This window comes from Terrapene carolina, unplaced genomic scaffold, assembly GCF_002925995.2.
Source record: "Terrapene carolina triunguis isolate 2854851 unplaced genomic scaffold, T_m_triunguis-2.0 Scaffold33489, whole genome shotgun sequence".
Taxonomy (NCBI): domain Eukaryota; kingdom Metazoa; phylum Chordata; order Testudines; family Emydidae; genus Terrapene; species Terrapene triunguis.
The window spans coordinates 1-15,021 of record NW_020697840.1 but is presented as its reverse complement, the minus strand read 5'-3'; the positions used below and the strand labels follow the sequence as shown (position 1 = coordinate 15,021).

General features: G+C 42.6%; 1 protein-coding gene across 1 annotated transcript; it reads right to left on the bottom strand.

Moving 5' to 3' along the window:
* Positions 1-2,078: 2,078 nt before the first annotated feature.
* On the bottom strand, positions 2,079-14,798 carry LOC113409467 (mitotic checkpoint serine/threonine-protein kinase BUB1 beta-like; the record flags this gene model as incomplete). Its single annotated transcript, XM_026663405.1, has 4 exons — positions 2,079-2,657; positions 7,701-7,807; positions 8,384-8,555; positions 14,656-14,798. Coding segments are annotated over 4 exons (612 nt in total), but the record flags the coding sequence as incomplete, so codon positions are not given.
* Between the last annotated feature and the right edge of the window lie 223 nt (positions 14,799-15,021).

Genomic DNA, 15,021 nt, shown 5'->3' with positions numbered 1-15,021 from the left:
TTTTTTTTTTTTTTTGCCAGACAAAAGGCATTATATACATTTTAAACAAGCAATTTAATACAGGTATTAAACAGGCTGGCAGCCCCCCCACGCAGCCTTCTCCCTTGCCTCCTGAATGCTGCAAACCAGCTGATTGCCGTGGGCAGAAGGCAGGGGAGGGAGGGGGAAGGCTGCGCGCCACGTCCTCGCCCCTCCCCCCAGCCTCCTGAACGCCGCAAACCAGCTGATTGCCGAGGGCAGGAGGCAGGGGAAAGGCGCTGATTTGCAGGGTCCGCCGGCGGGCAGGAGGCGCTGGGGGAGGAGAGTTGATAGGGGGCTGCCAGCCGTGGACAAAGCAGGCAGCCAAACAATGTTATAGCAGACATTGCACAACTTTAAATGAGCATGTTCTGTAATGGAGCAGGGACGTAACATCAAAACGTTAAGCGACAGGACGTTAAGTGGGAGTTACTATATTTATTGTAAAGTAAGCTAAGAAGCAGACAATTGCAATGGCTAGACTCTCAGGCAGACTACAACTTACTTTTTTGCAGACAACTCAAGGGAATTTTGCCAATTTTAAGGAATACATTTTTGGAGGGCCTTTAAAAAGAGTCAAAAACATTATCGATTTTCCAAGAAACTCAAACATTAGCATTGCTTCTATCAGCTTGTACTTTATTGTGCAAGACCACACAAAAGTGTTCACATTCTGAAATTTTACCACAAATTTACCAGATCCAATGGATGCTTTCTGCTTATGCGACCTTTCATCCAAAAGCCTCAAATCAGTTAAGCCTTACCTCACATATATGGGCCTTGAGTGTGGCAGGGAGAGAGGAAGAGAGGTATGGTGAAATGAGTGACAGTGTCAGTGACTTAGTCAAGATCATACAGCAAGTCAGTCAGTGGTAGAAATGGAAATAGACCCAGAATCACTTTGAACACTATTTCATTTTCATGTGCAGCATACAATTCATAGCTGGAGAACCCAACACATTACATTACTACTCCGTGGGAGATTTTAAGACTAGACTAATTTACTTAACTAGGTTAGCATTAAGATAATTCCAACTCTGCTTAATACTATTTTTTATTAGATTTTGAGGTCTTCACCTCACAGAGAAGGGTGGGACAGAATGAGGAATGACAGGGAATGGCTGTGTCAGATTTACATTGCATGATATTTTCCTGGGGTTATGAGTCAACTTTGCAACTCTAGTTGGAGGCCAATGGCATTAGTCACCAGTTTACACATACTATTGAAGTATTTAGGTGGGGAAAAAATTGTTCTTGCTGAGTGTGGCCAGACTGATCCACCTCCAATTCAGAGTCCTGAATCTTTGATTTGAACATTAGCCATTTTCCGCTATCTGATCCACTCAAGGTCAAAACACTACTGAGACCTTGGCCTCAGTGGCAATCAAATGGGTCCTAAGCACTTCTAATCCACAGGAGTTTGAGGCAGTCATCATAGCACTTTTAACTACTGGTGGTGAAAGACAGAACATGTTGGGATAGGTGCCTCACCAAGACACCACAGATCAACAATAGGGCAGGCTCAAAGCAAGAGAGCACCAGTTTTGCCAGTGGTGCCTTGGAGGCTGAGCAAGCCTCATACTTGCAAGGGGGTGGGGGAACAGACCCAATGGAGCCAAATGCCAAAGCAATATCTGCAATGTCCAGGGAAGAGCAAAATATCTGAAAAGGAAACCTAACCATGAACTATATTAACTTTTAGATTATGGTAGCCCTCATTTTGCTGGGGATTCTACAAACATGATGAGAAGGAAGTAAGGCTGCTTTATAATAATTTATGAATTCTGTATTTTAACCTGGTAAGTGGGATGTTTACTGTATGTGAGGCATTTCTTCCACTCCAATGATCCATGAGTGTTTCCGACTGGGATATCAGTTCAAGTTAAAAAAGCCCTGGGTGGTTGTGAAAGCCACCCAAAGGATAGCCATCTGCATCTAGTAAAACCATGAACAATCCCCCAATTAGTCAGAAACGTCACTCAGACTCAGCCCTATGACTCCAGAAACCAAGTCAAATACGTTCTGAAGGCCATCTGGCAGTAAAATTTCATGAGACAGAGTTGCTTACAAAAAACATAGGTTTATTACTTAAACAGTGATTAACAGCAGGTGTACAGGACAGAACAGAAAGACAGGACAAAGGTGGAGGAACTCATGAATGTGCTTTAGGTATTAAAACATACATTAGCAGTCATACATGAGGCTGGTTGGCGTAGAACAGTTTGGTAAAGAAAATGGGTAAAACATCTGTACATATCTAGTTAATGCACCAGGTTTAAGAGACATCAACTCATAATAAACATTTAACAAGTTCTATATAAAGTATTGAAGAAACAGTTGCAACCAATTTCCATGTTTAGCACTGAAGATATATTGCATATTCAGTATTAACAGCAAATTCCCCTTGGGATGGATAAAAAGGGGCAGCTGGTTGCCCTTCTACATGGGATCAGAGGAAGTTCTCCACGTTGAAAGTTTCTCCCAATTTCGCTAAGGCGCCACAAAACCATTCTTGCACAAAGCTGTTAAACATGCCACTCATTTCCTCTCTTAGTTCCCTCAGCATGGGCACTGTGGACTTACCATCTGCATTCAGAATCCTCCTAAAGAATTTACTCCACAAATCACTGTCAACAGTCCTAAAAACACACAAAACAGTTTTCAATGAGAACAGCATCCACCTGCATGACCGCTCCATCACGATTCCTGCTTCAATTCAGCTCTGCAAGCCCTGTGGAGGCTCGGCAGTCTAAAATAATATTCAGCTCCACTCTCCGATGAGCACGTGTAAAGAAAAAGTGAGGGGTGCTGACAAGCTTGTATATGCAGGCCCTTTACCCTTCACAAATGGACTTACGTGCAGGAACTAGACAGAGCCAACCTTAGCATTTCTGTGCATGCCAATGAAACACTTACACCACCACCTACCCCAACATATCGAACACCTATTTGCCATTTTACATAAAGCTAGCCTGAGGATTTTGGGAAAGGTTAGCAAGATAATTCCTTGACGCATCACCAAATTTGGCAGATCTCTTTCATGGAGACAGGCTGGATGTGGATATTGAAGAACCTTAAAATATTCCCCAGCTCTCAGTTATAGGAGCAGCAGAGCTCAGCTAGGTCTCTGTATGATTACCAGCATTTAAAAGAGAGCTTTGCAAGGGACAACTGTCAAAGTAAGCTAGTGGCTTGGCTGCTGCTAGAAGCCTCCATTCTGCCTATCTACAAGAACAATGTGTGTGCATTCTATGCAGCCAATTGTCTGTGAAACACTAGCTGTCACAAGTTCCCGGTGGGGTAAATTTCCCCATATGTAAAATAAATATTAAAAACAAAAGGCTGAGTGACTTTACTAAGGCCAAGAAGGATCAGTGTCAGAGCTGTAATTCAAATAAAGGAATCCTTTGCTCCTTAGTCTTGTGAGGAAATGTATGTTTTTTCCCCTCCACATGAGGCCCCCACAATGTGCTATAAAAATTCAAAGGTCCAGTGGGTTTGGGGGGGGGGGGGGGGGGAGGGGGGGGGGGGGAAGGGGGGGCGGGGGGGGGGGGGGGGTGTCCAGGCTCCCAACTTTAGCCCTGTAGGGCCAGGTGGGGGGTGGGAATGAACCCCCCCGGAACGTACAGAGCCCCAGTTAAGAACTGCACTAGATAATGCTGCCTCACATGAGGCATTTTTTCCTTCAAGCTAGAAATTACATTGGCTGTTCAAAGGAGATGGGTCAGCTGCAAGCAGCTGGCTAGAACAGAGTTTACAGCAGCCATATCAGCGGCAGTAGTCTGAACAGCACTACACTACACAACTGTGAATTGATATGGGGTCTTCTAAAACAAAAAATCCACCCCCAAACCCCCCCCCCCCCCCCCCCAAAAATAAAAATCTATAGGCAGACTGAGCCCAGGAGGTAGGGCTAAGGATATTGGATAACTTGGGATCTTTAGGGAAAAAAACAAAAACAAAAACAAAAAAAAACCAGTGGCAAACATTCAACCCTAATGATCCATTTAACAGGTTTACATGACAACCAATATCAGCCTGGACATTTCCAGTTTCCCAGAATGCCATGGTGGGAGGACAAGGTACACACAATTCTGTGAGATTTATGGGCCCCAAAGATCAGCTCCAGAACTAGAAATGCAATTGAAATATGCTTTTAATAAAAACAGCACCAACTGTGCTTAACATAAGAACAGGAGATTTAAGTATGTTAATAGTCAACTCAAGGGATTCTTAAAGATGACAGGAGAAGAAATGGTTTCAAGGCTATAACTCCTTCTCTAGCAAAAGGATAGATTCCAGCTTTTCCTATACCTTTGTTACCAAATCAAGTCAGCAAGTTAGGAATTCAAGTTGTCTAAGTTTTCAGAGATTTCTACTTTATGTTTAAATCTCGCCTTTTTTTCTCCAAGTCTAAATTCTGCCTGTGGTCCTGGAATTCCAAACATCTCTGTACTTTGAGAAAGTAGCTCCATCCACTCAACATTTTTACCACCACTCACGCACCCATTTATTCAGCCCAAAATTTTCTTAATCAAAATAGCTCTTGCAGTGAATTTTTAAAAGGGAACTAAACTGAGATCTTGCAGAGCCATGGTTCCAGCATTCACCACAAGCTTTCATGTAAGAAAGTCATTTTCCCCTTTTACTTCCTACTCCCCTACATCCCAGAGTACTTTTCCAGAAAAGCAATGCTCTAATTATTCCTCTCAAGTAGGTTCTAAAACCACTAATGGCACTTTTGGTAGACAGGACAGAATGAATAATGCCTTCTTCCTCAAAAACCCACATGTAACTGCTAAAAGCACTAGCATAAGCTCTCTCCTCACAGGAATTACAAGTATCACTACCACAATGCTCCTGACCCACGCTTGGATGGGCACATGGGGCCATACTGAAGACTAACCAATATCCCTCTGCTGAAACTTACTAAATGGAAGTTTCTCCATCTGTGCAATACCTTCTGAGGGCAAAGGGTCCCTGCAGTGGGAAACTGGTGTTGTCAACAGCAGTCTGCAACCATAGAATGTGTTGAATGGCCCAAATAACCAGAGAAAGACGTATGCTGTCTGTATGCCAGAGCAGAACACACTAAAAGCTGAGTCTGTCTTCTTTGGCAGATCCTAATATCCAGACTCACTGCAGATTCCTCACTCCCACACTATGAGCCGCACTCCTGAAGGTATGCTGCTGCTACTGATGTAATACTTCATGTTAAAAAATATAATTATACTAGTATGGTTTATAAAAATATTACTGTAATTCTTGTTCTTGGAAGATACATAAATGCAACAGATCACTTGTCCACAAGTCTCTCATGGCAGGTCAGATTTAATTAGCTCAAAGACCTGAACTGCCAGAATGTCTGACAGCAGAGAGCAAAAGTCAACTTGCATCAATGATTCAGTCAGTAACTCTCTTTGGGTTCCTTCTGAAACTAAAACACCCAAAGTAGTAAATTCATCTCCAACTGAAGGAGCAGTGGGTGGGTAAGTGACACCCATAGGTCCACAGTATGCCTCTCTCTTCAGAGAACAAGAATTCCAAGTAATAGTCTCCTATGAAAACTGGTGCAATAAATTGCCACTCAGAAGATTAAATAGCTTAGGAGGTACAATGTGAAAACACTAAATATATATGAAACCAAAGGTGTGTGAAATGTATCAATATATTGACAAATCACTATATACAAAGTAAAGAAAAATAATTTTTCTGCTGTACAACTCAAAGAAAAAGGACAGATTTTTCAATGAACACTAAGGCATCACAAACAGAATCTAGTTGGCTAGAGGCAACTCCCAATCTGTGAACAGGTACTGCAGTACCTGTAGACTAGATATGAATTAGCATGGCAATACTGCATCTAAACAATAGTTGTGTAAACATATGCAGAAGCCCAAGAGATAACTGATGCAATGAGCAGAGATGTACTTTCAGAACAGAGAAAGTGGGCAAATGAAGGAATAGCTGTCTGTCCACAGAAGTGACTTCTCCAAACTAGTCATTAAAATAATGCCCAGGAAAATGAGCTATTAGGAGGGGGAAACTCTTAGTTCACCAAAAATTGTGGCATACTGGTATGAATGGCTACCTCTAGTCATCTTTGGAGTGCCCTTTGAAGATGCCCAGAAAAGGACACAATCAAGGTATAGCAGAAAAAATCCTTTCTGGATCCATTTTAGTGGAAAAAGTCAAGAAAGGCGAGTGGATAGCTGCTTATCAGCAAGATCTGCAGAGGAGATAGTAGAATCTAAGGGAAAAGTTAGACTTAGACATCAGGCAATAATTTAAGTATCCACTTTAGTTGAAGAAAATATTGTTCTGCTGCTGCTTAGTTACAAGCAGTGGCAGTAGGGGCATTAAGTCTTCTGCCCACCTGTGCCCAATTCTCATTAACAATTTCTAAAGCAGCAGGGAGATGAGAAAAAGGTAACTGAACTGTTACTGGCGGCTCTACAGAAACAGAGAAAAAAACCCAGCAACTTTGGGTCAAGTTTAAATTCAAACCCCACACGAGGAGGTCCAAATAAAGAAGACTCACTGTGAGCTGAGCACTGTGCATGAGGATCTATATCTCCTCAATGGTGACTAATTTCTCTAATTCTTTGAAGGGTCAGATGGATTAAGATTCCACTAAAGGTCGGAGGCCAAAGAGTGACAAACTAGAAGTCTGCAGTCCGGGAAACAAACTGTGTGTGTCTAACAGTAACCAGGCCCAAAGTAGGAGGAGCAGGACAAGTCACTGAAGAACATATTGGGGCGGGCTAAGGTGGAAGACTAAAGAAAAACATTATAGACTTGGTTCAAAACGTTGAGAAATCTCTACTCAAAGACAGTACCTAGGCAGGAAACCATAGCTGATGCAGAAGACTGGAAGTGACAGCCTGGGACCAGCTCCAATGTCCATAAGACTGAATGGCTGGCTCAGCAAGTTGGAAACTCTCCTGAAGAATAAAGGCCTTAGCATAAGCTGCCCCTTTCCCAAGACACTTGACTACAGGAGGTGAGGAGGAAAAGCAGGTTATTGCTGCCTGGAAGTTAACAGGTAAGTGTGCAAACGGCAGCTGCCCATGCAATCTTAATTCTGCCCTTGTGTGTATGCATGATGCACTCTTTAAATTGCATCATATTATTTCCTGCCCCAACAGGACCCCTGAATCAGTCTCTTTCATCCTGCCCACACTACAGCATATCACACAGCACAGTGTGAAAAGCTGAACAACAAAATGATTACAACACAGAATCATGCCCACTTATTAATGTGTAATCTCTCCCCCCCCAGCTCCAAATTTGCCTGCTGACTCAGAGGGAGTCTAAGATGGTGTACCTCATATTAAAAGCACAGAAAAGGGTTATAAAATAATGTAACAAATTAGACCATGCTCTAATTTACACACTCTTTCAGCTCCTTGGTGAATAAGTTACTAATGTGTGAGGGAGTCTAAACTGTAAGTGGGTGTAAATAGGTGTAAGGGAGTCCAAGAAAGCATCAATGAGTCCATCTAATTCTATTACAACAAACAAAAGATTCAAAACCGAATCCTCAATATAATGTAGCACTACTGTTACCAACTAGTAGCATTGAATTTATGCTCCAGCTTTGACAAAAGCTACAACACAGAGGTGAGGGAGAAAGCTAAAGCTGCCTTTACCTACCCAGAGATTCCTGATGAAACACTTACTTGGAGAAATTCTGGCTGATTTTCCAGAGGGAATCTTCTTGATAAACCTGGAGGTGCTCCCCAAACAGCATCAAATGCACTATTTCTGCAATACCAACCAAGTCTACCTGAAACCACAACAATCAATATTAGAAAACTGCTTCTGCTAATCTCTGCAGCCATTTCGCCATTCCTCCACATCCATTCAATACAGCACAAAAGCATTTTTAATAGTAATAGTGCCACTAGAGATGTCCTACAACACCTTCTGTATCCAATAACCCTGTATTGTGGTGATTGTGAGGATTTTCCAGCAAGCTAAATTAAGCTAAGCAAAAGCAAAGCGAACTACTATAGGAAGAAAAATCCTTGTTTAGCATTTCAGATTGAGACACAGTCTAGCCATTTATAATGAACTCTAGCTGTCAGATGAATGTAGGTACACAACTGCCCCAGATTAACAATGCCAGTTTCTTCAGCTAATGTAGAATACACAGGGTCCAGCTGAAGGGTTTTTGTTGAAGAGTTATGGCTGTTGTGAAAGATGTTGCTTAATTAGATAAGATCTATAAAAGCAGGCCACATGTCCAACGATATTCAGCTTAGAATACTAGCTCTCTCAGTCTCCATCTCGTTTCTTCAGATAAGGAAGACACTTGTCAAGGGGCACTCATAGCAATTACCCTGGGTTAATATGTACTTACCTGATAAGGAAGAGAGCACTTGGCTAGGATCTGTTGTCCATACTGGGTCTGAGCTATTGGGAAGCTGTTGAGTAAACTCACTTTAGGCTGCAACCTCACATCCAGGCTGTAAGAGAAGTCCACTATCTTCAAAGCACTGGTAATCTCATTATTAGCAAATGGATCACAGATCCTAAGGAAAGAATTCCAAGGAAACATAAAAGACAAAGGAGCAGTAAAATTTCCTTTTATTATCTTGTGCTGCAGGTAAGAATCTTAGCCATGCCAATGGCTCCCTCTAATGGTTAGTTTAGGAATGGCTGCTAAAAAAGGCTTAACCCTCATATCATATGGGTTAAGTGATAATATTGGCATCTCCAAGCTTTGCTACGGGGAAAGTTGCTTTACAGAGATAATCCTATCTTGATATATGTATCACAGCTAGGGGGTCTGAAATAAGAAGTGCTGTGAGGAGGAAAATTTAATATAATGCTTTGAACTTCTTTATCTCATCTCGCCAAGGATCTCAAAACAATTCAAACACGAATGGGGTATATCCATTAGATATATCCTCTGATTTACAGTTAGAGACACAGACACAGAGAGGTGACAGATTAAGTGACTTACCCAAGGTAACAATATGTAGCAGTGCCAGGAACAGAATCCAGGTCAAGATCCCCAGTCATTCTCTTTCAATACTTGTACATTGTGGGCCTACTTCATAATTATGAGTGCCTTTTCTTTTTAACTTTAATATTAATGATGTTGTTTTAGCATTAAAAGGGGGATCAGTATTTTCCCTCTAATGTCATGGATTACTCTGTGTCTTATATGCAGACAATATGGTTCTAATATCACAAACATCAGTGGGATTGAAGTGCTTATTAAATATGTTTGGTTTATAGTGACAACAGGAGGGCCTTTCGATAAATTACTCCAAAACTAAATAACTAACTATTTTTAGTCAAAGACTGAGGTTGCACAAATTCAGGATTTATGGGCAATATATTGAACAAGTTAGTTCTTTCCTCTACCTGCGTATCTGGTCCTCTTAAAACAAGTTGTGAGATAAACATATTCAGGTAGCAAAAGAGAAGGCTTCAAATCAATGCAAGCTGTGTTGCTTTCATGAACCAGGTGAAATGTAACTTAATTGCACCAGCCCTTAGAATGTTTGAGGCTAAGGTATGCGCTCAAATTCTATATGGCGTGGAAATATGGAAATGGAATGATCCCACAGGAATGGAAGTGATTCAAAACAAAATTTCTTTGGAAGATTTCTTGGTTCTCTCAAATAACATTCCAGCTGCTGCTCTTAGAGCTGAGACCTGCATGAATTCTATTCTGTCCGAAGTGCAATACCGTAGTATCAATTTTTGACTTTGTATTTATAGTATGCCAATGTTTGCCAAGGCTATGCTTGGAGGAACAGCTCAGAAGGGCTTTTTCATGTAAGTTTCATTGGTTAAAATTCCATGTATTCTCTCTAGGCTGCTCAGAATTGGAAATGATTAGATTTAAATCCCTAATCAAATTGAGATTAGAGGACATTAATAAGTAGCTAGACACAGCAGTTGTTCCAACTATAGGTATGTCAATTTGGTTTCCCCTTGTTAAAAAGACTCATGGGTACACCAGATATTTAGAAAGTTTGTCCAATAACAAGTTAAGGAAGGCTTTTACAGCTCTCTGATTTCAATCTACACAGACAGCTTACTTAGAGGGCTGATATTACTGGCATTGAGAATTGTAACCCCCTCTTTCCCTGTGGCTTGGGGAAGGTGGAAGACCTACCCCATTGTTATATTGTAATTGCAATTGCCACTTAAAAGGTCAAAATGACTTTCCGTGTTTTTGTCCTGGATCTCTTTTTCCTACGACCTCTTAGAAAATAAAATATTTATTAGGAACTGATAGCATATTTGTGACCTGAGCGATTGCCCTATTTGCATGGCTAGCCACTAAAATAAGGAAAAGGCAAGAGACAGTGATTATATGGTTTAATTGGTTTGGCTTTTTTAATTTGTATTTGTGTATTTTAAAATTCTGGATTTATTTTAAGTTTATTGTAATATACTGTGGTTTTGCCACATTGGCCTACAGCAATGTTACTATTAATAAACATGACAAGTAATTATGAGCTCACCCACTTATCCTAGTGACTTATCAGTTGGAAGTGACAGAGGAGGAGAAAGACCTGGGTATATTGATTGATCACAGGATGACTGAACCACCAGTGTGATGTGGCTGTGAAAAAGGCTAATGCAGTCCTAGGATGCATCAGGTGAGGTATTTCCAGTAGAGACAAGGAAGTGTTAGTACCATTAGACAAGGCACTGGTGGGACCTCATCTGGAATACTGCGTGCAGTTCTGGTCTCCCATGTTTAAGACAGATGAATTCAAACTGGAACAGGTGCAGAGAAGGGTGAGCAGGGGAATGGAAACCCTACCTTATCAGAGGAGACTCAAAGAGCTTGGCTGGTTTAGCTTAACCAAAAGAAGACTGAGTGAAGATATCATAGAATCATAGAATATCAGGGTTGGAAGGGACCTCAAGAGGTCATCTAGATTGCTCTAGAAGGGACCTCAAGAGGTCATCTATGATTGCTCTGTATAAATATATCAGAGGGATAAATACGAGAGAGAGATTATTTACGTTAAGCGCCAATGTGGACACAAGAACAAATGGATATAAGTTGGCCATCAATAAGTTTAGGCTTGAAATTAGGTAAAGGTTTCTAACTGTCAGAGGAGTGAAGTTCTGGAAAATCCTTCCAAAGGGAGCAGTAGGGGCAAAAAACTTAACTGGCTTCAAGACTCAACTTGATAAGTTTATGGAGGGGATGGTATGATGAGACTGCCTACAATGGCATGTAGATGATCTGTGACTGCTAGCGGCAAATATTTCCAATGGCTGGTGATGAGACACTAGATGGGGAGGGTGTGACACTGTACCCCATAGTAACACCCTGGCACCCCCAGATTCATCACTGTTATATAAATTGCAACAAATCTTGTATAAAATATGTCATGGAGGTGTCAATGGAAAAGTTATGGTTTGCTGAATAGGATTATCCTATTTGTATGCATGTATCATTTTTGTATCTGAAGTTATGAATATTGATTAGGTACCTGTATTTCAAACGTGTTTGCTCCTGTGGTAACTCCCACAAGGTAGTTTACATCCAGTCTAGCCAGCATATTGTAAATGGACTTATCAAGTTGATGGGAACACAATGGGCCATGGAAGAAGCTTATCCCCACCTGATGGACTTTCCTGTGGACGTTCTAGCCAGAATATTGATAATGGCTAAGGCTACGGTTCAGTCATGGATATTTTTTAGCAAAAGTCATGGACAGATCACAGGCAGTAAACAAAAATTCATGACCCGTGACCTGTCCATGACTTGTACAATATACCCTTGACTAAAACTTGAGTGCTTTGGGGCAGAGGATGGCCCAGGGGCACCCTGGGTGCTCTGGGGCAGGGGGTGGCCTGGGGATGCTGCGGAGGGCGGCCCAGGACCCGAGCTGCTGCTGGGAGGGGAGAGGGGCTGGCAGGCTCCCTACCCAGCTCTGCATGGCTCCCGGAAGCGGCTGGCATGTCCCAGCAGCCCCTACCTAGACGGACTCTGAGGTGTGGCTGGGGGGCTCCACGCGCTGCCCCCATCCTTGAGCGCCCGCTCCACAGCTCCCATTGGCCAGGAACCACAGCCAGTGGGAGCTGTGGGGGCCGTGACTGCAGGCGGATGCAGTGTGCACAACTGTCTGGCCACGCCTCTACCTAGGAGCCAAGGGAGGGACATGTTGCTGCTTCCAGGAAGCCCCCCCGAGAAAAGTGCTGCCCAGAGTCCTCACCCCTCCTGCACCCCAACCCTCTGCCTCAGCCCTGAGACCCCTCCCACACCCAAACTCCTGCTGCTGCTGGAGGGGAGGTGCAAAGTGGCCCAATACTGCCTCAGCAGCAGTCGGTGCGGCTAGCCAGGGGGCTGCCCGAGCTGCTCAGGTGGCCCCCGGGCCAGCTGCACTGGCTGTTGCAGAAGTCACAGAGGTCCTGGAAAGTCACGGAATCCGTGACTTCCATGACAGACTCATAGTCTTAGTAATGGCCCCTGCTATGACTCAAAGCATGCAAGCGCATGTGACCAGCTCATGTGACTCTGAACCCCATCTTGTGTCTGTACTTTTCTACTAACTGTGCTGGGGGCTTTGTTTGGGACAATGAAATTCCTGCCACATGGCAGAAGCTATAAAGGGGGAAGTGACATCACTTGGCTTCACTTTCCCCACAACTGAACACCTGGAAACATGGCTAGAGGATAAAGACTTTGACTGGGGAGGTGGTCCCAGGCTGGAAAGGAGGAATCCCAGCCTGCGTACGGAAGATTGGTGAACTGTTTGTACCATCAGGGTCAGACTCTGCTTGATTCAATTCCTGTCTAGTTTATAGAACTCAGATTGCGATTTTGTTTTATTTCTTAGGTAATCTACTTTGATCTATACACTTATTACTTATAATCACTTAAAATCTCTCTTTTCTGTAGTTAACATCTGTTTTATTATTTAACTAAAATAGCGTGGTGCAAAGGGAAATCTGCTCAGGAACAGGGGGTGGTGCATTGTCCTCTCCACATTGAGAGAGGGATGGACTGGATAATAAACTTACACTGGTCAGGCTTCTGACCAGGGCAAGATGGTACACATGCTCAGGGTCCAACTGATTGCCATACTTGGTGTTGGGAAGGAATTTCCCTCCAGATCAGATAGGCAGAGACCCTGCCTTTTGTTTGCCTTCCTCTGCAGCATGGGGCACTTGCATGTTTAAACTAGTGTAAATAGTGGACTCTCTCTAACTTGAAGTCTTTAAATCATGATTTGAGGATTTCAATAACTCAGCCAGAGGTTAGGGGTCTATTACAAGAGTGGGTGGGTGATGTTCCGTGTGCAGGAACTCAGATTAGGTGATCATATAGTCCCTTCTGACATTAAAGTCCATGAGACTTACCAATAGTGGGGGGTTTTGTTTTTGACCTAATCTGTTTTGCCACTAAGGAGGGTTAAAAAAAAAAAAAAAAAAAAAAGAGTTGCATGTATGGGGTAAATACAGACATATTTTTATTGGGTCCCATTATTAGTAATTGAGCCAGATTCTGATCTCCATTATACCAGTTTACATCCAGAATAACTCCACTGAAGTCAATGGAGTTACTTTGTTATATTAGTGTAGCTCCAGAGTTACTATTCAGGATTTATGCTAATGCAGAGATCATTATCTGCAAAAAAGTTCCACCACAAAACACAAGGCTATTCAGTTCACAGGTGAACTTGTGTTTAGGCAAGGACACAATCCTAAAGAAGCTGGGGAGGAAAGAAAGGGACAAGGACTGAAGTAGCTTGTATGAGTCATTATAAAAGTACAGATATTGCTCCTTAGCTCCCTGCTTTTGAGTTTCATGTTGGATCTAGACAGCCAGGCCAATGAGGGGGATGAGCTGAGCAATGTGCAAGAAAGCAACCTCAGCAACAACATGAAGGAGCTCAACATTTGGAAAGAGAGGCTTCCTTCATCAAGAGCCTGAGGAGGAAAACTGATGATGTCCTCTGAATCAAGTTAGGCCATGTCTACATACTACAGTGGCACAGTTTACACCTCTGCCACTGTAGCATTGTAGTGTAGATACTTCCTACGTCAATGGAAGGGGTTTTTCCACTGACGTAGGTAAATCCACCTGTCCCAGAGGTGGGTAGCCAGGTCAATGGAAGAATTCTTCCACTGACCTAGCTGCATCTACATGGCGGTTAGGTCAACCTAACTACGTTCCCTAGGTGCAAAATTTTGCACATCAATGAGCGATGTAGCTAGGTTAATTTAATTTTAGGTGTAGGCCAGGCTTTAGAAGCTGGTTGCAAAGGGGAACTGACTAATCTACTTCCAGACTAGTATATTCACGTTTTTTTAAACCTCAGCCTTCTAAATTTCTTTTCAGATATTTAATCTCAAATGGCAAGTTACTTTACGTCCACATATTTGATTTGCTGTAGCGTTCCAATACATTTGTATGTGAACTTGCCAATTTTAAAATAGTAACTATATAATGGAGTATTTTCTTCAGGAATACCTCCCCCCCCTTTCCTTCATATATGCCTTTTATAGATTTCCACATCAACTTTCCTAGCCTGCTGCCCTCTTACTCCTGAAATAGTGAACCATATCACTATTAACCTGCACAAGGCTCAGGACAGAGCTTGAATAGAATGCATTTTTCCAGGTCTCTGAAAAGAGGCTACCAACCTGTCTCCCAGGAAGAGAGCCTCTGGACACAAGTTTCCATGGACAATCTCCGCTTTATGTAGCTTCTGCACCACATCCAGGATATTGTAAACAACCAGCATAATCACTTCCTCGGGGATGGCTTTACAGCACTGGATGATATCCTGAAGACAGAGAGAACAAATATAAACCAATGTGGAACCATTCTTCTGCCAAGAGATAGAGCAGCAGACAGGAACAATCCTATGATACAAGCTTTCACTTTTTCTAGACAGCTCTAAGGAGAAGCCAGGAAGCTTCTCCAATTCAGCCCACCTCGTTCAGACACATACATGATCAGTTTTCCACCCAGCCAACAAACCCAGCAGAATTCAAGTGACTGCAAGT